General features: G+C 37.6%; 1 protein-coding gene across 2 annotated transcripts in view; it reads right to left on the bottom strand.

The window, feature by feature from the left end:
* The window catches only part of usp6nl (USP6 N-terminal like), an 81,187-nt gene that overhangs the window by 35,975 nt on the left and 20,984 nt on the right, over positions 1 to 24,228 (bottom strand). The window contains exon 1 of one of the 2 annotated variants that reach the window (XM_073838896.1): positions 13,533 to 14,656. The exons of the other annotated variant lie outside the window; for it this stretch is intronic. Within the exon in view, the coding sequence (XP_073694997.1) occupies positions 13,533 to 13,602 (70 nt within the window). The 5' untranslated portion in view covers positions 13,603 to 14,656. Of the gene's footprint in view, positions 1 to 13,532; positions 14,657 to 24,228 lie in introns of those variants that run through there. 2 annotated transcript variants of the gene reach the window in all.

A 24,228-nucleotide genomic window follows, 5' to 3' on the forward strand; every position in this document is an offset into this window, starting at 1 on the left:
GTTTACATCCATTTCAGAGTCTGCAAAATCATAATTATTTTACCAAAATGTTATGGTTTATTTAGTACTGACCTGAATAAGATATTTCACATTAAAGAAGTTTACATATAGACCACATTAGAAAATAATAGAAAACTTTTTGAGTTTGAAGATCAGGGTAAATTTAACTTATTTTGTCTTCTAGAAAACATGTAACTATCTTCTGTAGCCATCTATCTTCTGTGGCAGAATTAAACGAAAAAAAAAAAAAAAATCATATTTAGGTAAAATTAGAAAAATGTACATATTTCCATGTAAGCATCAAGTGAGCTTTTGAATCTTCTGTAATGGTTGCATATGAGTCCCTCAGTTGTCCTCAGTGTGAAAAGATTGATCTCAAAATCATAGTCATTGCTGGAAAGGGTTCAAATACACAAAAAATCAAGGGGATGTAAACTTTTGAACGGGGTAATTTTTTATAAATTCAACTTTTATTTTTTTCTATATGTAAACAGTAATTATGTGAAACATCTTATTCAGGTCAGTGCTAAATAAAAAATAACATTCATTTTGTATAATCCCTCTTATTTTGGTAAAATAATTAACATTGTAAACTTTTGACCTCAATTCTATGAAAGAAGAAACAAGATGTGCCTGAGACAAGATGAGCAGAGATGAGAAGAGTATGTGAGAGAAAATGAGACAAGAACAGACAAAATTATTTGAGAGAAGAGAAGACATATGAAAGAAGACTATGAAAGAAGAGAAAAGATAGCATGTAAGAGACAAATCAAGACAGAATAAGAAGACAGTAGCTTACATGGCTGGTGGTCTTAAAGCTCTGGGGCCTCCACGGCATTTTAGCATTCACTCAGCGCCATGTTTCAGATCAACACTCTCTCGTTCACGCTCCATACATCAGTCTGACAGCTCACGCCGAGCGTATGTGAGCACAAGCGTATTTAGAGATGAGCGAATGTTCTCTGAGGCCTCTGCGGCAGAGGCGTCGTACACCAGAATGAGAAGCATTTCAATCCCTCTTAATGGTCATTTGTCAGATTAACAGAGCTCATTCACGTGGATAAGAGTGAAGAAATCGCAGCTCATCTTCCCTTACGATTTCCAGAGCTGCATTGCTCAGCACAGATACTGCAGCAAGCTGACTACAGATGCAATTAGTGTGAATTATGAAGGAAAGACTGCAGCAATGACGCTACGCTCAGTTTTTGAAATGGGACACGTCAGAGCTAATATTATTAGATGTGCATAAATACTTCCATGAGAAACTCAACAGCGAAGATGTGAAGGGACTTTCAACTGACGTTGAAAAAATGGTTTTAAACCAAATCATCTACTCTCCTGCTTTTAACACAGCTTTTTGAGTAAAACATTTCAGGATTTCTCTCCATATAATGGACTTCTATGGTGCCCCCGAGTTTGAACTTCCAAAATGCAGCTTCAAAGAGCTCTAAATGATCACAAGGGTCTTATCTAGCAAAACAATGGGCTATTTTCTAAAACAAATTACAATTGATATACTCTTTAACCTCAAATGCTCGTCTTGTGTATTTCGCCAAGACAAGCCTTTGAGATTAAAAAGTATATAAATTGTAAATGTTTTTAGAAAATAACCCATCGTTTTGCTAGATAAGACCCTTCTTCCTCGGCTGGGATCATTTAGAGCCCTTTGAAGCTGCATTTAAACTGCATTTTGGAGGTTCAAAATCAGGGGCACCATAGATTTCTAATATATGGAGAGAAATCCTGAAGTGTTTCCCCTTACCACTGAAGAAAGAAAGACATGAACATCTTGGATGACAAGGGGGTGAGTACATTATCTGTAAATTTGTGTTCTGAAAGTGAACTACTCCTTTAACGACAGTGGCAGCTCTTAAAGTTATAGCAGCCAAACTTAATAACCCAGCTGCTGTGATGTCTATCAATCAAAGAAAAAAGAGGAAACCAACTTTTGTAGCTTTAAGGATTCATCTATATGTAATTTAGTTCTTAGTGTTTGATAACTTGATTACTTGCTGAAGGGCGCAGGTAAATAATGGGTTTATGTGAAGGTTGTTTTAAGTTAATTTAAGTTAGAAGTTGTTATTTTTTAAAGTCTAATAATTGTTCAAATTGATAGCTCTCAATTATACTGTTATGTTGAATGGCTATAGTTAATGGCTAAATATTAGGAGAAAAGGGACATTTTTTATCAGTAGTATTGGTATCAGTAATACTCATACTGTAATACTGTTTCTACATTAATTTGAAGAGTGAATGTGTAATTATTTCAATATAAAAGATTTAAATCTTAAATATCTTTTTAATGGATTGACAGCACTGAAATAATACATGCATGGTGGAAAACTGACAGCTGGGAAACTCAACTTGTTCTACAGGAACCAAAAAAAGCTGTTCCTCATGTTTGATTGTTCCTGTTTAGCAACACTTGAGCAAATTATTTTCACTATTGCTGCTTGTAGGCCAACGAACATCTGGGTCAAAGGACTGCCAACAATGGAGGAGTATTCTGAGTATTCTTAGTGTATTCTGGGAATGTATTCATTCAAAAGACCCAGATAACTGAAGAAAGCATCTTCATCAACCGTAGTGAAATTCTTCATTAAATACTTTGGAAGTCAATTTAGATGCAGCTGAGTGTCCTGGGCTCACCATCAATCAATACAAATCAGAGACTTTCGTTTAAGATGGGCACTGCATAATTTTGCTTGCACAGTTCATTTGGGTACACAATGTTGCTGTAAAACTACACTGTAAAAAAAAAAGTTGTAAACAAAACAAATGATTGGAACATGATTTACAAGAAAACTACTTTAGTTTATGTACTTCAGAATTTCAGAAAACCAGTCATAAGGGTCAATTTTTTTTATTTTTTTGGGGGGTTAGAAATAAGGATAGGACAATATTTGGCCGAGATACAAATGTTTAAAAATCTGTAATCTGAGGGTGCAACAAAATCAAAATACTGAGAAAATCGCCTTTAAAGTTGTCCAAATCAAGTTCTTAGCAATGCATATTACTAATCAAAAGTTACGCTTTTGTATATTTATGGTAGCACATTTACAAAATATCTTCATGGAACATGATCTTTACATAATATCCTAATGATTTTTGGCATATAAGGAAAATTGATAATTTTGACCCATTCAACACATTTTTGGCTATTGCAACAAAAATGTGCTACTTAAAGGAGTAGTTCACTTTCAGAACACAAATTTACAGATAATGTACTCACCCCCTTGTCATCCAAGATGTTCATGTCTTTCTTTCTTCAGTCGTAAAGAGATTAGGTTTTTTGAGGAAAACATTTCAGGATTTCTCTCCATATAATGGACTTCTATGGTGCCCCCGAGTTTGAAATTCCAAAATGCAGTTTAAATGCAGCTTCAAAGGGCTCTAAATGATCACACTCGAGGAAGAAGAATCTAGCGAAACGATCGGTTATTTTCTAAAAAACATTTACAATTTATATACTTTTTTTCATCTCTACACACAGAGTAGACAAGATGAGCATTTGAGGTTAAAAAGTATATAAATTGTAATTTTTTAAAGAAAATAACCCATTGTTTTGCTAGATAAGACCCTTCTTTCATCGGCTGTGATGGTTTAGAGCCCTTTGAAGCTGCATTTTGGAAGTTCAAACTCGGGGGCACCATAGAAGTCCATTATATAGAGAGAAATCCTGAAATGTTTTCCTCAAAAAACCTAATTTCTTTACGACTGAAGAAAGAAAGACATGAACAAATTATGAAAAAAATAATAATAATAATAATAATTTCTTTACGACTGAAGAAAGAAAGACATGAACATCTTGGATGACAAGGGGGTGAGTACATTATATGTACATTTTTGTTCTGAAAGTGAACTCAAACACATGAAAATAATTTTAAAAATCCAATAAATATTATTGTTTAATGTAAGAATTACAGAGTTTCCAGTAGTCTGACAGTAGCACAGTGAGAACACGGCCTAAGTAAACACACACACACACACACACACACACACACACACACACACACACACACACACACACACACACACACACACACACAGAAGTCTCTCTTGTGTGCAGACGCTTCTAAGAGTAACACATGTTCTTCTGTTCATTCTTTCACTCCGGCATCTTTGCCCTCACAGACGATTCCACTCAGATTGAAGAGCCATCCAGCTTTCTGTCACACACACACACACACACACACACACACACACACACACACACACACACACACACACACACACACACACACACACACACACACACACACACACACACACACACACACACACTCTCATACTGACACTGTCTGACACCATTCAACAAAGAATCATAGAGCTCTAAAAGGAAGTCAGTCAGGCAGACATTCCCCGGCTATTTTTATCAACACTTAAGGAACTTATTTCTAATTTTTCCCACTTATAAAACTCCCTCCCCACATCCTGCAGAACATTTTTCTCCCTCTTTCAATCGCTCCACCTCTTTTTAATGTCAAAATACTCAGAACTTCCTCAGAGTGGTATTTCCAGTGATGTGATGTCAATGATTGGTCTGGATCTTTATGACTTTACAGACGCACACACGCACACACAGCCCTGTGAAAGCGTCTGTCATTACAGCTCACTCACACACACGTACATGGGCGGCTTCAAGCCGCAAACAGCAAGCCATCATACAAATCATAGCCTCTGTACATCAAGTTCAGCCCACGATGGAAAAGATTGAAAAAAGATGCATGGAGCTCTGAAAGCAACACAACTACCCAAAAAGGTAGTAAGGACATCATTAAAATAGATGTGACATCAGTGATTCAACCTTAATTTTGTGAAGCTACGAGAATACTTTTTGTGCACAAAGAAAACAAAAATAATGACTTTATCCAACAATTTCTTCTCTTCTGTGTCAGTCTTCGACACACATTATTATTCTTGTAGCTTTAGTTGCAATGCTGTATAGATCAGAAAGCTCTCAGATTTCATTAAAAGTATCTTAATTTGCGTTCTCACACACTGTAAAAAGTTTTCACCAGTTGCAACTGAAAAACTTAAGTTTAGCAGCTGCCTTAAAAATTTAAGTTAAATCAACTTAAGTCATCCCAACTCACAAGTTAAATCAACTCATTTTATTGTAATGAGTTAAAATGACTTGTAGTGTTAAGTTGATTTAACTTAAAATTTTAAGGCAGCTGCTGAACTCAAGTTTTTTTATTTGAATCTGGTGAAAACCTTTTACAATGCAGGTTTGGAAGGACATAAGGGTGAGTAATTAATGACAGAATTTTCTTTTTTGGGTGAACTATCACTTTAAAGCATTTATAATGAAAGTCAAAAGCACTGTACTGGGTTAAACATTATAGAATTGTGTCCGTTAACATGACAACGTATTAAATTAACTAGTAAATAATTATTATTAAGTTAATTATTTATTTAAAAAAACATAGATGTAGTTTAATAAATTAAATTTGTTTGCAGGAGGCCAAACAAACATAACATTACATTTGATTTATGCAAAGTAAATTGCAATTGTATTTGTTTATCAACCGTGACAAAGCAAATGCCTAATAGGAAGTTACAGTACATGCTGTATTTATGGCAAAAACAAACATTTTTAAAATGATTGTGCAATAAACTCAGACTGAGTGATATCAGCATTCAGAGCTCATTAGTCTTTCTGCTAAACCTCCTCTCTCGCTCTCTCTCTCTCATCAGAGTGCAAGAGAGTGACTGTAATGTCAAGCCTGATTGGTGACACGCTCATTTCCCGCCTGTTGTTCTCTCCTCTTGACTCATACAGTACATCATTTCATCCTTATTTTATCCTTAATGAAAGACAGGATAGAGCAGAGACCAAGGACGCACACGGTCGAAAAAACAAATGGAATGTTTGACAGATCACTCTCATGTGGTTATTGCTGCTACGCTTCTACCATGACATGTTGCTTTCAAATGCAGATGTTGAGGAAATAAATAACAAGAACCCACCACAATCTGCATCTTTTATGATGTATATGTGACCCTGGACTACAAAACCTGTCATAAGTAGAACGGGTATACAGTATTTGTATTTGTAGCAATAGCCAACAATACATCGTATGGGTCAAAATTATTGATTTTTCTTTCATGCCAAATTATAAGGATATTAAGTAAAGATCATGCTACATGAAGACATTATGTAAATTATTTACCATAATTATATCAAAACTTAAGTTTTTATTAGTATTATGCATTGCTAAGAACTTCATTTGGACAACTTTAAAGGCAATTTTCACTATATTTAGATTTGTTTGCACCCTCAGATTCCAGATTTTCAAATAGTTGTATCTCTGCCAAATATTGTCCTATCCTAACAAACAAAGCATATTTATTCAGCTGACGTATAAATCTCAACTTCATAATGCCGAGTTCAGCCCCGATTTTGACTCGCCGACAGGTTTTGAGAAATCGCCGACAAATGCCCGAAATCACAGGCAAATCGGTGCTCGTTCACGTGAGTGACAATCACACAGTGTGAACTATGAAAGACGCGATCTGAGAGAATCAAAATCATGCCGTGTGAAAGGTGATCTGACTGAACATAACATCGGCGATTACCTACAGCCAATGAGACAGCAACATCCAGGTCAGCGGGAAGTTGGGGGAGGAGTTACAAAGGTATTAGACCACAATATCAACAAGCATAGTTTCGCTTCTTTTCTTTTCGCTGCAAATGAGTGCACATGCAATTTGTATGGCAAGCTTCTTGCGGGCTACCATTTTTTTTATAATTATCCCAGTCTCACGTGAGAACTTGCACGCCTGACCTTGCGTTGTTTCCATGTCACTTCTCGCATGTGTTTGGTTGTGAGACGTAGTTTGCGGACCGGGACAAAGTTGTCGGCGATTCTTCCTATTGTAAAGTCATGCAGTGTGAAACCCCCTGTCGCCGATCCATCGTGCAGTGTGAACACAGCAGTGACGGAATGCTACCCCAGATAGTCATGCAGTGTGAAAACATCTGTGACGAGATTGTTTTGAAAATCGTGCAGTCTGAACTCGGCATAAATTGTACCCTTATGACTGGTTTTGTTGCTCTTTAAAGGAACACTCCACTTTTTTTGGAAATAGGCTAATTCTCCAACTCCAAAGTTGATTTTTACCGTTTTGAAATCCATTCAGCCGTTCTCCTGTTCCGGCGATTTCACTTTTAGCATAGTTTAGCATAGATCATTGAATCCTATTAGACCAATAGCATCGCGTAAAAAAAATGATCAACGAGTTTCGGTATTTGTCCTATTTAAAACTTGACTCTTCTGTAGTTATATCGTGTACTAAGACCGGCGGAAAATGTAAAGATACGATTTTCTAGGCCGATAAGATTAGGAACTACACTCCCATTCCAGCATAACAGTCAAGGAAGTTTGCTGCCGTAACATGGCTGAAGCAGGCGCAGTAATATCACGCAACACATCGCAGCACAACATGACCAACTGCATGCACAGGGAGCATTCCTCGTTGGAAGTTACTAGCTGGGAACTAATTTCAGGCGCTGCGTGATATTACTGCGCCTGCTGCGTACATATTACGGCAGCAAACTTCCTTGACTATTACGCCGGAACGGGTGTGTAGTTCCTAATCTTATCGGCCTAGAAAATCGCAGCTTTACATTTTCCGCCGGTCTTAGTACACGATATAACTACAGAAGAGTCAAGTTTTAAATAGGACAAATACCGAAACTCATTGGTTATTTTTGAACATGATGCTATTGGTCTAATAGGATTCAATGATCTATGCTAAGCTATGCTAAAAGTGATATCGCCAGAACAGGAGAACAGCTGAATGGATTTCAAAATGGTAAAACTCAACTTAACTTGGGGGGGGGGGGAGTTGGAGAATGAGCCTATTTTCAAAAAAAAGTGGAGTGTTCCTTTAAAGTGACATACATTAGTTAATCCAACATTGATAAACCAATAGTCTATTAAAGTGTAAAAGCACAAACTTCTCTTACAAATATCAGTCAAATCAACAGTCGGTCCACCTTTGGAGTAAAACTAAAAGTAACGAAGTCCTAGAACTACGGTTTAATTAAAGAGAAAGATAAATGAAGCCATCAGATCTTACCTGGCTCAATTTCTCCATGATCTGTGTCGCAATTCAGATTTTTGGTATGCATGAGTGTGACGAACACACACACCAACACTAACGTATCAGTTTTCTTTACCCACCATGATAAAAGTGAACTTTCAGACGTTAAATAATAAAAAAAAAAATCCAGTTTCTTATCACTTAGAGTGAAATAAGATCCAATGGGGAGGCAGAGAAAAAGAAGAAAAGAGAAAGAAATGGAAAAAAGAAAGAGAAATGGTGGGGAAGATGACAGCAAGGAGGAGAAGAGGCAATAAGACACGTTCTGACAATACGGCTGTTTGTTTACTTCAGAGACACGTCACACTTCAGACCCACACACTACATACCAGACTGACTAACAAACAAGAGCTTCTATTCAGACACACACACACACACACACACAGGCACACACACTTTACAGATCGCTCAAAGCACACACATACACACACAACTATTACATATCTTGTTGAAATGTAAACTTGCTTAGGTAAATCTTAACACAAGATCATGTCTCAAATTGTGCTCATTTACTAAGTTACCCAAGTGTGGGGTCAAAAAGATGTCAATATGAGCTCAAACACTTCTTCAAAAATGATCAGACCCATGCTATCCACATTCTTCTAATAGCTCTGTGCTGTCAACGATTGCCTCATTTCTCTATTTTTAGTTCTCCTGAGAAATTGTAGTAGAAACATCACATACTTTTTATACTTGAATGAACTATATCTTAAGACCTCATTAGCGTTACCTTTGAACACTTTTCCTTTGAGATGACAGCATGTTTTAGCTTTTGGCTGTGTTACCATATTTAAATAACTGATTGAGTTTTCCTTATAGTAAGAATGAAAAAAAAAAAAAGAGTATTACGTTATTAAGTCAGAACAGAAAAAGAAAGAGCAAAAAAAGGAAAAGACCCAGAAATAAAAAAAAGGATGAGAGAAGCAGTGGATAAATTATTTATCCTTGAGTATCCTCATGTTTCACCACAGACCTGACACTGAACACTTGCCTCTATCAACCAGTCAGATGACAGAATCAGCCCATTCCATTTAAGAACAGCCAATCAAATTGCTAGCTATATGCTGTAAATCTATTCCATGATATTATATTATTGCTTGCATGTTAGTATAAATATCAAGCTAAATTTACTCTAGAATGTGTTATTTCTGAAATCGAGAAAAAGAAGAAGAGAACTCAAAAGAGAGCCATTGTTAACTCTTCTTCTTCCACAGGGAATATGGGCAATTTTAACTGAAAAAGTATGCACAGGCATACATTATAGTCCATTACTGTTTACAGATTACAAGGCAAAAACAGTAGTTAGTAATGTAATCTAAGTTACACATTTTAGGTAACGTATTCTGACTACTTTTTATATTACTTTTGACCTAAGGGGAGACACTGCAGGCAAAAATGCAGTTTTTTTCATGTACCTATCAAGTTTTTCATAGTGTTTTTTCAGACTAGTGGAAAGAAAACATCCAAAAACACACTGTTAAGTGTTCTTTTATAGCACTTTATATATCTGTGTCAATAGATTTCAATTACAATGCATTTTTTAAAGGCCGTTTTCTCAAATTGAGATTTATCTTCTACATTGAGCCATAAATCTCCACTTTAGTAACCTTTACACACACTAAACATTACATTTGTATTCCTGTCTGTATCCTGAAGGTTTTTACAGAGGGATTTGTTTATATATAATTAGCTTGATTTCATACATTTTATTCCCCCCAAAATGGTAAAAAAAATTGTGTTTCACAAAGTCATTTGCTTGACATTTACACAACCATTCTATATTGTGAAAGTCAAGTTAGATGCAACCAGATCTCATTTCAAGCCAACTTTTTTCCGCAAGACGCAAAACACGTACTGCCATGTACATTTCATGATTTATTTGAAGTAAAATGTCCATAGAGTGGCGCTAAAAGAGTTTGTTTTCTCCCCGGAACAGATGAATGTACATATGGTACGTTTTATGTGACGTTGGTTTTGTAGCTGTCACCGCAGTTCTGACTGATTTCAATTGAGTGGTGCTATAACTTTATGCTCTGTGATGTTTTAAAATAATGTACCATCTGCACTACACCTTAACCTACCCAATAGTATGAGCAAAGGTGAAAGTGACGTAAAAACGCAATTGCAAGGACGCCATTTTAGCTTATTTTTCGATCTCTCATCTTTCAGCTCTTGAGTCATAAGTCGTTGAGTCATGAGTCTCTTGAGTCATGAGTCGTGAGACATGTTTTACATGGGATTCGTACCCAAGGATTCCGCATCCTAGGTCCAATATCATGCTGGCTGAGCTACTAAGCAAGCTACCGTGGAGAGCGAAACATATGGAGTGGTAATTATAACAATTATAACTGTGTTCAAAAATGATTACAAGTGCTTGCTGTTTTATAGTTTTCATTTTTGTTGGAAACTGCAGTGATATGTACTTATTGGTACATATTTCGCTTCTTGCGAAAAAGTTCCCACAGGTACATTTTCGTCACGAGATCCAGTCGGCCAAATGGTATGACAGACAGTAGGATTTTTTGGAAAATTTAAAAGAGAAAAGAAGAAGAATTGGGGAGAATCAATACATTTTGAATGATTTAATGCTATTGTGTGAAAAAGAGGTAAATATGTAATCCAATCTGATTGTGAGCATAATAAAATGTGATGTAGTATACAGATTACATGTAATCAGTTACTACCCAGCTCTGTGCAAAGTAAAGTAAAGTAAAAGCCCATTGATATACTATTTTTACCATATTAAAATTTGGGATGTACTAATTCTCATCTTGCATACTAACACACTCTTAAATATAAAGGTTCTTTATTGGCATCTTTGGTTTCATAAAGAACTTTTAACATCCATTGGACAAAACGTTCTTTATACTGGAAAAGCGATCTTCTGATAATTCAAATGTTCTTCACACCAAAACTAAAATGGTAATTTTAGAACTATTGAAAGGTTCTTTGGGGAACCCAAAAATGGTTCTTCTACAACATTTACATGAGAACTCCTGTTTAAATCTGTATTTTTTAAGAGAGTAGGATGGAAGATTTAACAGCATGATTCAAGGAACGCAAACTCCAACTGCCGGGAAGCTTGTGAAAAATAACAGGAAATAGGTTTGGAAATGCAACAACATAAATAAGTCGACATTATCAACCAGGAACCGTCACTTTGAATCCAATGGTCTACAAAAGGTGCCTGTTTTTACAAATACTCACACACACACACACCCAAACACAAAGAAGGGGTGATAAATGGAAAAGCTGGTAGAGGAAGTGAACAACAACATAAACATGTCAAATAGCTTTTGAATCTCACACACGCACATACACACACATACTGTAAAATTAGCTCATTTCACACTGACTTGGAGATATCACATCATACTTCCTTAATAAAAACCCCTGCTGCAAACATATGTGAGCGTGTAACCATGAGCTATAATGAGCGCAGCTAGCAGGGGACTTGCATGGATTGCTAAATCCAGGGTTTAAATTGATCAATAAAGTTTCACATTGTTTTGAAATTGAAGACAGAAGATTGCAAAGCAGACTTCTGTTTCGTTGATTCAAGGTCGATGGGTTTCACAAGAGTGGAAGCAACTGCACACGCACTGATTGGAAATTATAAGACATTCTGTCATCAATTACATCATCATGTTGTTGCAAACCCATTGACCTTCAAGTCTTTTATAGAACACAGAAGGAGGATTTTGAATAATGTTCACTCTGCTCGACAAAACAAAAACTAGGTGACAAACTAAGGTCACCCTTACTGTTACTGTAAGAATTAAGAGGGTAAGTAACAGTCAGGCACTGCTAATCAAATACCTTTAATTAACTGATTATTAGCAAGTGTGAGCACCTCTATAAAAGCAGAAGTTTTGGCAGTTTGCTGGTCTGGAGCCTTCAGGTGTGTTTGTTAAAGGGGTCATCGGATGCAAAACTAACTTTTACATGTTGTTTGAACATTAATGTGTGTTGGCAGTTTACAATGATAAAAATCCAGTGGTATTTTTTTATTCTTTAAAAGTAATATCTTCTTTTTTAAAATCAGGTCATTATCAGCTTCTTGTTGGTGTGATGGCACAACGACAGAGGACGCTCCCACAATAGTAGATTGAAATGAGCGCCTTACCTTAGATCCGCCCTCACTGAGCTAAAACAGTCCGACTCCGATCGCCATTGTGTGACTCAGGTGCAGGGGAAGACAAGAATGTCTCCGTTTGAGCGATTGAGGTGTTCTGTTGTCGGATGTAATGATGAACATAGCTGTAGTCATTTATTCCTGACACATGAGCTTTCATTTTTAAAAGGAACGCACCGATCCCGATCTACATATGCGTCTATGTTCGTGCGAATTGTTCCTGATGCAGCTTCACCCACAGCAGAAGTGAGTATAAGGTTTTTTTTATGCATCTTTGCAAATAATGTGCTTCTTGGCAAGTTTCGCTGCTAAATGCGGCTAAAGTAAACATTACGGCTCATAATCCCAAGGCAGAGAGGGGCGGGGCGAGCACAGCTCATTTGAATTTAAAGGGTCCATGCAATAAAATGAGTTGATTTTTTGCAGAGCTGATTTTGACAAGGTAAAAGGGTGTTTTTTTTTTTACAGTACTATTGAGAATTTTTAACCAAAGTATATTATGGACTTTTCATTAAGACCCTAAAGAATCATATGAACTTGTGGGAAATGGGCATCCGATGACCCCTTTAACACAAAGAGGAAAAGGAAAAGACATCAGCAACGAACTTAGAGAAGCAATTGTTGCTGCCATCAATCTGAGAAAGGTAATACGGCCATTTCCAAACTATTTGAGGTCTGTCATTTCACTGTGAGGAAGATTACTCACAAGTGGAAAACATTCAAGACAGACACCAATCTTCCCAGAAGTGGACATCCCAGACGGTACAATACTCTAGGAAATTGCAGACAACCCAAGAACTACACCTCAGACTCTACAGGCCTCCATTAACTTGATAAATGATAACGTTTGTGACAGTACACTTGAACAAATATTGACCAATACATCAGCCTTGGGCAAACACTAATTTTACAATGTTTGTTTCTTTTTTTTTTTTGGTCATTTTTAAAGTTTGACCAGCCCCAGTTCCATTCACTTTCAGTGTATTGAGAAGAATAGCAAATTTTGAGTTCCACAGAAAAAAGACAATTACGTGACTTGGGGAAAAAAACATAAAGGTGAGTAAATTATAAAAGAACCAAGCTGCTTTAATCAAGAGATTTAAAACAGCACACAACCTCTTTATATTCACATATGGAATGATATTTCCGAACTCGAGTGTGAACTAGTGAAACTACTAAAATAACTGCAACAGCAACATAATAAAGCTTAATAATAAAGAAAATAAAGCTTTTCAAGAAAAACATAGTTAACAAACTTCAAACATGTGCAGTTTCACATACACACCTGCAAATCGGCTACTGGCGCGGCGGCGAGAAGGCGACACCAGCTCCTTAACAATCTGCAGCACTTGCATGATTAGAAGGGGGCGGGGCCAAGGCGTGAATAGAAGGTATGGTATGGGGCGGAGCCAGTGCAAAACAAAGCGCAACGATCTTCATTCTCACCACCCAAACACAAAAACGACTGAAAACAGCATTACTAGATTGAATTTAGCTACAAAAGAGTTTTGAGTGCGACCTTCACTCCGGTTAACTTGGTGGCCATCTTGGTGATCAATAAACCTTATATCAGTTTGAAAACTTACAAAATTACAAAATATAGCTTTAGCTTAAAACAGCACAAAACTATTTTTCAAGCTAGTCCAGGTAATGTTTAATCAAGAGTAAATAAGCAGACGAGGCCTCCATCAAAAAGGTGACTGGTTCTTCTAACTGAAAGGTGGATTTCCATTTCTACAGCGACCATACTGAGAGAAGTATTGAGCAAATTCTTCCATTCATTTCATCACAAGCCGTCTTCTTCCCTTATACCATCTCTGATGTTAGTCTCTTGTCTTTTCCATTAATTTCCAGTTTCTTCCTTTCATTTTGTATACAAAACACATCCAAATGCAGCTTCGGTCTACAAGCCCAGTTAAAACACACCACTAATTCATAACACAAATGAATCGCAGAATATACTCTTCAGCATCCAAAACACAGTTCTTCTGTACTTCATAAACCACATCAGATCCATTCAGAAGCAGCGGCATGGGTTAAAATCAGCAATGCATTCTGCAGAATTAGCTTTCTGCAATCCAGGTCCCACCGGTCCAAACACGAGGGTCCGCGTCTGTCTTTTTTATCCTTCACATCATTTCTTGCTGCTTGCCTCTGTCTCTCACACACACTCTTCTTCCAAGCTGAGTTGGGCATCTGCAGTTCTTCTCTTGTTTATTTCACTCTTTCGCAGATAGACACTGTCCAGTTCTCTTTCCTGTAACCGCAGTATGTTTGTGTGTCAGGTAGGAGAGACCATCTGAAAAAGTGGCTACACTTCTCTCTCTCTATCGCAGTCTCTGGCATCCAAATCAATACAGCTAGGGCAAGCTGTATAACACAGCTCTACTCTATTCTTCTCTCGCTCTCGTTTATTCTTCACAGCCCAGCTCGCCACTGACACACACGTTCCAGCTTTAAATTAGAGAGCATCTGTTACAACAGCCCCTCCCCTCAACTCTCTCTCCCTCTTTCTTTTTCTCTCTCTCTCTCATTTCTCTCCTCTGTTCCTCCTGTTTTAGGATTTAATGTGAATATGCAAATGCTGGTCTTATATTCAGAATATTATACAGATGGGATAGTAAACATGGAATCATACAACGTAGGAAACAATTTTGAAGAAACAATGAAAGAGAAGCCAGTTGACAGACAAACAGATAGACAGACAGACGGATAAATAGACCAACAGATAGATAGATAGATAGATAGATAGATAGATAGATAGATAGATAGATAGATAGATAGATAGATAGATAGATGATAGATAGATATGACCGACAGTCAGACAGACAGGCATACCAAAAAACTGACCAACAGTCTGACCGATAATTAGAGAGAGAGAGAGGCAGATGCAATAAATGGTCAGACTGACTGATACATAGACTGACAGACAGACACACTGCAAAAAATGCACATTTTACTTACATTTTTTGTCTTGTTTCAAGCCAAAATGTTCTTAGACAAGTACAATATATTTTCTTGTTTTCAGAAAAAAAAAAAAAAAAAAAGTCAAATTAAGTGCATTTTTGCTTGAAATAAGCAAAATGATCTGTCAGTGGGGTAAGAAAACTAATCTTGTTTTCTGTTTGAAATAGTTTTTTTTAGTATTGGCAGATTATTTTGCTTGTTCTAAGCAAAAACTCACTTAATTTTGACTTTTTTTTTTTCTGAAAACAAGAAAATATATTGTACTTGTCTAAGAATTTGTAGATATTTTATCTGGAAACAAGACAAAAAATCTAAGTAAGAAAAGCATTTTTTGCAGCGCAGACGGACAGACCAATAGATAGATAGATATGACAGACAGTCAGACAGACAGACAGACAGACAGATAGACCGATAGATAGATAGACAGACAGACATACAGACTGACAGAAAGACAGATAGAATATACAGACAGATAGAATCAGTCAGACAGACGGACGGACGGATGGATGGATAATGACAGTCAGTCAGACAGACAGACAGACAGACAGACAGACAGACAGACAGACAAACAGATGTAGTGTGTTGCATTCGTAATGCATAAACGTGAATAATCAGAGAAAAGGCAGAGAGAGTTACAAAATGTATTGAAAAAAATCTATAATTTGGATATCATTATTTGATTTGATTTTGAAATGCTCTGTGATTGCCACCACATAATTGCAACAGGTCTAACTGTGATCATAAATGTGGCCATTCACCCTTCTTTCTAATAGCTCTTAAAAGAGTCATTTCTCTACAGTGCGCAACAACCCTCAATATAAAGAGAAATCAAACAGACACTGGAGAGAGATTTGAAGTCAGATAAATGCTGCGGATGTAATTTTTAGTCTTAACACACAACACACACTCACACGGCAAACCTGCAAGCACTGGTATAATCATATGCCAAACCCCAGAGTTAAATCACAAAAACTCATGCATGTCTAAATGATTACACACGCACACACACACACCTCCAAGCATGCTATTCATCTACCTTTACATTTCACAGTGCCTGATCTTGCTCAAGGACAGTGTGTTATCATGGCTCGATGCAGCAGTGTGTATGTGTCTTGTGCAGACATCCAGCAGCACATGTAACCTCCGTTGTAATCAATCTCTACATAATGGCCTCGTTTGGATCTAATTACCCTCTACCTCCCTGAAATGTGCTGAAAGCGTCAAAAAAAACCAAAACAGCCTAACAACGTTACATCAGCATTACATCATCACTGCTCACCACTAAATAACAGTAGTGAACCATGTTTAAACCATGAGATCCATGTGACTATTTAACCACAGCTATCATGGGACTGTAGCTAAAGTACTGCACAGGCCTATGCTAACAACCTGCAGTGCTACACTACTGCAACCAATAAATAATACTTTCACAATGTTCCTGGAATGTTCTTTAGAGTTACTGCAACCTGTGCAGGAAATAAAACTCGGAAATCTTGTTCAGCACAGCTCGGAGTGAAGATAAACAGATAGGTAAACAGACAGATACTTTGGTACTCTGGAAATGTAAAAAAAAAAAAAAAAAAAAAAAGATACAACAGATACAACAGACTGCTGATGAGACAACAAACATACAGATAAAACAATTTGTGAGTCTCTGTTACTGTAGCCTTGAGGGAAATTAATGGGTTCAACTTCCAGACTTTCTAACCTAAGAATACTACAACTTTCAGTAAAACAGATCCAAAGAGATGCCAAACTTTTTTTCATAAGAGTTTGATGTTGAAATTCATGTTATCCAGCATTTTTGTCCAGCTATCTGTAGCAGCTGACAACTTTCTGAGCAGAGCCGTGATTTTGATGGGTTGGTCATGAAACTTAAAAACACAAATGTGGCTTTGTACTGGGTATAAAAATTAAGTCTTTGTTTGGATCATGGTCTTCACTTTTGGTCTCAGGCAAGGTAGGTCACAGATTATTTCTAGCATATACTGGTGGGAATTTTCATGACCTAAGACAGGTGTTAGGTTGAGTTGTAGACAAAGTTGAGGTTAGGTTGTTGTTTACGTATCTGGGCCTCAGGAGCTTAAAAATGTATTCTATATCATGGCCTTGAGAGATCATATATTGATTTGGGTCTTAAGGGGTGTCTGATTAGATCATTAGAGGGTCTGGAACTGGTCTATATCTGGCTCTGAGGGGCCTAGTACTGTTCAGAGTCTTAGAGGCTCTGGTATTGGTTTGGGAATGAATCTTGAGTTGGCCTGGATCTAAGGGGATCTGTTTTGTCTGGGTGTAAGAGGGTCTGGAATCTTTCTGAGTCTCAGAAGCTCTAGTATTTGTTTGGGAATGGGTCTTAGGGGATCTGGAGTTTCCCTGGATCTAAGGGGATCTGTATTGTCTGGGTGTAAGAGGGTCTGGAGTCTGTCTGAGTCTCAGAGGCTCTGGTATTGGTTTGGAAATGTGTCTCGGGGGTTCGGAGTTGGCCTTGATCTAAGGGTATCTGTATTGTCTGGGTGTAAGAGCATCTGGAATCTGTTTGAGTGTCAGAGGCTCTAGTAATGGTTTGTGAATGGCTCTGGAGTAGGCCTGGATCTAAGGGGATCTGTATTGTCTGGGTGTAAGAGGGTCTGGAATCTGTCTGAATGTCAGAAGCTCTGGTATTGGTTTGGGAATGGGTCTTAGGTGGCCTGGAGTTGGCCTGAATCTAAGGTGATCTGTACTGTCTGCATGTTGGAGCATCTGGAAACTGTCTGAGTCTTAGAAGCTCTAGTATTGGTTTGATTATGGGCCTTAGGTGGTCTGGAGTTGGCCTGGATCTAAGGAGATCTGTATTGTCTGCATGTAAGAGGGTCTGGAGTCTGTCATAATGCCAGAAGCTGTAGTATTTGTTTGGGAATGGGTCTTAGGGAGTCTGTAGTTTCGCTGGATCTAAGGGGATCTGTATTGTCTGGGTGTAAGAGAGTCTGGAGTCTGTCTGAGTCTGACGCTCTGGTATTGGTTTGGAAATGGGTCTTAGGGGGTCTGGAGTTGGCCTGGATCTGAGGGGATCTGTATTGTCTGGGTGTAAGAGCGTCTGGCATCTGTTTGAGTTTCAGTGGCTCTGGTACTGGTTTGTGAATGAGTCTGGAGTAGGCCTGGATCAAAGGGGATTTGTATTGTCTGGGTGTAAGAGGGTCTGGAATCTGTCTGAATGTCAGAAGCTCTGGTATTGGTTTGGGAATGGGTCTTAGGTGGCCTGGAGTTGGCCTGCATCTAAGGGGACCTGTATTGTCTGCATGTAGGAGCGTCTGGAATCTGTCTGAGTCTTAGACGCTCTGGTATTGGTTTGAGAATGGGTCTTAGGTGGTCTGGAGTTGGCCTGAATCTAAGGGGATCTGTACTGTCTGCATGTAAGAGGGTCTGGAGTCTGTCTAAATGTCAGAAGCTCTGGTATTGGTTTGGGAATGGGTCTTAGGGGTCTGGAGTTTGTCTGGATCTTAGGGCATCTGTGTTGCATGCTTGTAAGGCTGATGATACACGGGGCAACTTTTTGAGCAATTTTATCAGGCAACTTTTTTTGAGCAATGTTGCTTGGGTACTTTCCCATTGAGAATGGGTAAAACATTTCTATCTGGATAATTCAGATCAGTTGTGGGCCCTGTATCACACCTGGCTGCCCGTTGACGGCAACATTTGCCAAAGTTACCTGGCAAAATTGCTCAAAAAGTTGCCCAGTGTATCATCAGCATAAGGGTCTGTAATCTGTCTTAATCTTAGAAACTCTGATATTGGTTTGGGTACATGTCCTAAAGGGTCTGAAATTGGTATTGAATAGTCTGGAATCCATCTGAGAAGCTCTGGAATTAATTTTGGTGTGGGCCTTAGGGGAGGACTGGGATTGGACTCAATCTCATGGGATCTGCTGTGGTGTGGGACTAAGGGCGTCTCAAACTGTTTTTTGGAGAGGTCTGGAAATGGCCCATATCTGAGCTTAGAGGGATATAGTATTAGTCTGAGTCTTAAAGCAGGGGTATCCAAACTCAGCCCTGGAGGGCCACTGTCCTGCAGTTTAGCTTTAACTTAGAGGATTTGGTATTGGTTGAAGCCAGTGCTTGGCTGGGGGTGGAACTCACTCAAGTTTCCACTGACTTAGGAGCTGTGGAAGCCAACAGGCATCAAAGGTTCCCTTGTTTAAGACTAGCTAGGTTTTGGAGGCAGTTCAGAACTAAGGTTTGGGCACTGGTTCAGGGTGTTTTGTGTAGAAAAGTGGAAGCTTGGAACCAGATTGGCCACTGGCTTATGGGGGATTGGGTCTGGGTATTAAGGGGTCTAGTACTGGTTTGGTTCATAGGGAATCTGGTATTGGCTTGTATATGGGTCTTAAGATTTCTTGTGGGGTCTGTTAACCCTCTGGGGCCGACGGTCACGCCGGCGTGACCAACCTACTTTTTTTAAGATCAGCGCAAAAGACACTAAAAATGCTCTGTCGGTTTAAGTCATACACATTAGAGATATACATCAATGGAAACTGTAAAGCGTGTACTTTTATTTGGGCACACTCAAAAGAACAGCAGAAAGTTGTGTTTTTTTATTTAGAATAAAGAAAACAAACAGGGTGATTTCTGTTTTCTCTGTCTCCGTGAACTGCTTTTAGAAATGCGTCACTTATATCATTCAAACACGGTGAATATTTAGCACACAAACATAAAAGTGGTATCTACTGAAAGCTTGAGATTTATGCTTTTAAACGAAGTAAGTTTTATCAAAAACAAATAATCTGTGATAAATTAATCTATATGAAACCAAGGAGATGTCTAGTCTATCCAGTTCCAACTAATTATCTCTAATGTGACCGCGCCCACTATCGCGAAATCTTTTGCCATGCAAATTAGCCATGTGCTACTAGCGCGGCAAGGACCGGAGTATCTGTACACGAGGAAACTCCCACATCACCGCAACAAAGCAACATGACTTCAAGTTCATCTTGGTTACAGTTTGTTACTGAATGAAGATATGCTGTGAGGAATAAGACTTATATTTACCTCAATCCTAAGAAGGACGTGATGCGACGCAAACCCAGCAGGAGGAGACATTTACATGAGTAAGTCTTTCTTTCATTTTCCTACTAGCTTTTGCTGTTATTTACTTTGACAAAACATGTACACATTTTACTAGTTAGACTTATTCCAAACTAAAATTCCTGACTTTATCAAATGAAACATTATGAAGTACGTTTGATTGCATTGCATCTCTTACAATGGCAGGATATTTATAATGTTCTAGAAAAACGATGTGATTATGACTGTGAGATGCATTTATGACGATATCTTTATGAATGTAGAATCATACTTTATTTATTTATTTTATTGTATAACAGTGTAAAAGTAATATGAGTGCTTACACTGAATGAGTGTTTACATCACGTTTATTAGTAATATAGTGCTAAACGATAATTATTAGTTTCTTAGATATTACATGTCCTTTTTTTTTACATTAGTACAAATTCTAGAGTATAGACTGTATTCTGACAGATGATCCTGATATGATTTTTGGTTTGTTTTGTTTTTGTAGTGATCTCAAACCTGCTCAAAAGATGAATCCTGCCCTCTTTCCCATGAGTCCCTTCAAACTGTTTTCCTCTGAGAGCACTAGAAACTTGAGATGTTCAACTACACTGATATTCTAGTGTAAAACAAGTTTTTGACTTTTTTTGTATTTTTTTAAGGGCACACAAAATAGCAGGTAAGATTTACTTGTTTCATTTGTTGAACAGAATTCAGAAGAAGTTTTCAGAAATGCCACAAAGTCTGTGCACATTTGTGTGGTAAGATGAGGGAGCTCAATAATGTGTCTTGGACCTTCATTATGTATGTTTTGTTTATACAGTGATAGTAAATAAAATAAAAATAATCTAAAACTCCATTCTCTGAATCTTCTCACATTGTTTCCTTACTTGCTATAGTCAAGTCAGTCATTGATGGGGCCATTAGGGAGGGCTCTTTTGTCTCTCAGGTGTGAATTGCTAAATATTCATGGGTCATTGCCACACCTATGAATAATCCCTTTCGATCACAAAACATGTTTTATAAAATTTAAATCAATATATTGTTTTCTCTGAACGAGTGAACGAGATGATTTTCACATCATTTGGTTGAAAAAAGTCTAGCCTACGCCATCCAGTTATCTAAAGTCTTGTAAAGAAATGTCCTGTATGTGCTTCATGGCCTTATTTCAGTGACTTCAAAACTTTAGATTTTCAATAACCACGCATAAACAGTTTTCTCAAAAACACAAACATGCACATTAATGTTGCTTGCATATTATTGTAGCCCAATATGTGCTGATTACAATGTAATCTGACTTTAACCATTCATATGTTTTTAAGATACTGAAAAAAGCACAAATGTCAGGGCATGTCAAAACTTCTTCAGGGCCCCAAAACACCTCGAACTGATCGGTGTGGACAGAGCAGAACTGATCTGAAAGCAACATTTCTACACTACGGCTTGTGGTCCAGACCCTGAGCATGTCAGAAGTAACAAGCATGATGGAGTGTTATGTTGATGTGATAACTGTACTGGATTTGTAGGAGCTGAATGAAGTGAAAGTGCATGGCTCAGCTGAGCTTTAATAATGCATGGAGAAGTGTGGATTCATTTGATTCAGATATGCAGAGGCACAGTAACATCCCACAGCACCGCACTGTGATCAGAGTGTATGTGATGAAGACGAATCATAATGCAACTCTCAAAATGCTCTGCATGAATTTCCTCTCTTTTATTCCCTCTCTACTGCTGGACAAATGCCAGTGAGAAAGAGGGGGTATAGTGGCTTTGGAAAACAGTCTGTCACATCCTGTTTGCCACTTTCTCATCCTCAGTGTTATGTTTCACATGCAATGAAATGGTTGTTTAGTTTTGATTGTTCCAATTTACTGATGGATTTATTTATTGTTTGTTGACAGATTTGCACTGATTGCTAGGTAATAGAAAGTGAAAGTTAAGACTGGCATATGTGTATAAACAGTTTAGAAGAATCAAATCAGAATTGAGTGACTATGTCTATCATTATTAAGTTTGGTCCACACTACAACTTATTCTGGCCAAGAACTGCCCACTTAGAAAAGAAGAGACCATCTGACTGGCATGTTAAGTGACCAACCACACTTTAAAGAAGGGTTTATCTAAAATCATATAAATAAATAAAAACCCTCAGGCTTAGGAACTCTGCATGTAGTTGTATGAATTAGCAAAATATATGCTTAGACTTTGTGATCAAAATGTCTGTCCATCTTAAAGTAATAAATTATTTTGCAGACATAGCTTAAAAAGCTGAAAACACAGTTAGTTTTCTTGCCCGAAACAAAAAGTTGATTACATACCTCACATTGAATAGCGCTTTCTCAAATGTGCTCACTTTAATCAACCCATTACCTAAAATATCTATTAAAACAATACAATACAATAAAAAATACACACAGTATGTGTATACACATTTATGAACAACAGTCATTATTTATTCAAGTTATCTTTCCAAACTTAAAGAGTTTTATGGGCCTGTGTGTGTGTGTAACCTCTGTCCATCTAGGCATCTGGGGAAGTGACTATATAAAGCGGAATATACAAATGAGTGAGCAACTGTCATTTCACTATCACACACCTATGAGTTTGTGTGTATGCAATGAGTCACACATGCACACCCTTGAACCAGACATGTGCAGCAAAGTAAACTCTGACATTTGATCAACAACACGCACTTGATTAAAAAAAACACACACACAAAACAGCTCTTAATGGGGTTATGAAGTGCCTATTTATGATGTTGTACTGTTCTCTGAGGTCCACCTATAATGTTATTAAAATTTTGACATCAAAGAACATCATAATTTAGAAGGCTGTTCTCGAATAGGCTGTCCTTTTTTGACACCCCTCATCAGAATGCTCTGTTTGAATAGGTAAACGCCCACTGCTATGAATGGCTAATAGTTGTGTATGTTTGACAGCCTACATCTTTCATAAGGCGTGTTCAACTTGAAGCGGCACTGCGCAGACCAATCAGTGTATGACATCGATTCGAAAGCATGGATGCTGTAATTTAGGTTACAAATGCATTAATAGTCAGTACAAATCAAACAACTAACTCACACTTGTGTGGTGTGACATTACTTTCGGATCCAATATACTCGGCGCAGTTTCACCTTTTAGTTTCAACCTTTCTGAAAATCCTGCGGTTTTTTGTGACTTGTTTGTAAACTAATTTTGTGGTAAAATGAAGTGAACAAAGGAATGACTCTACAGTGTCTTGTTGTCTTCGAAGCCTTCTTTATCGTTTGGTTTCTGCGTAAACCTTCGTTTGTTTCTCTAATTATTTACTTACTACACTGTAAAAAGTTCTTACCAGATTCAACTTAAAAACCTAAGTTCAGCAGCTGCCTTAAGTTTTTAAGTTAAATCAGTCTTTTGAACTTATTACAATATAAATGAGTTGATATAACTTGTGAGTTTAAATGACTTAAGTTGATTTAACTTAAAATCTTAAGGCAGCTGCTAAACTTAAGTTTTTAAGTTGAAACTGGTGAAAACTTTTTACAGTGTACAGGTGCAAAATGGGTGGACTGGGCTAAACATGCGGTGGGTGTTTAGCCACACTATTACATCATAAAGTGGCACATTCCACAACTGTCGTTTTGGCAGATTAGCTTTAATACAGGCTAATTTTGGACTAACGAGAAAGTAATAAATTCTGAAACTTTATAGTACAATGACCTGTTATATGTCAAAAGATCAAGGGAATTTTGATTTTTCAGTTCATGACCCCTTTAAAAACACATACTGTAGTGCATTCTCAGATTTCCTTCCCCCATTAAAGATACATGTGGTTCAGCCCTGCAAGTCGTCCAAAAGACATCCCAATTAGGCTTTCAGAAGAACCTTGCACACCAGGAGAGCTAGGTTTTATATTAGAGCTAATGTGACTGTCTCATCCTACCTGTAAAAAAAAAAAAAAACTACTTCACTTGTCAAGGTTAGAGCTGT

Source organism: Garra rufa, chromosome 4, assembly GCF_049309525.1.
Source record: "Garra rufa chromosome 4, GarRuf1.0, whole genome shotgun sequence".
NCBI lineage: Eukaryota > Metazoa > Chordata > Actinopteri > Cypriniformes > Cyprinidae > Garra > Garra rufa.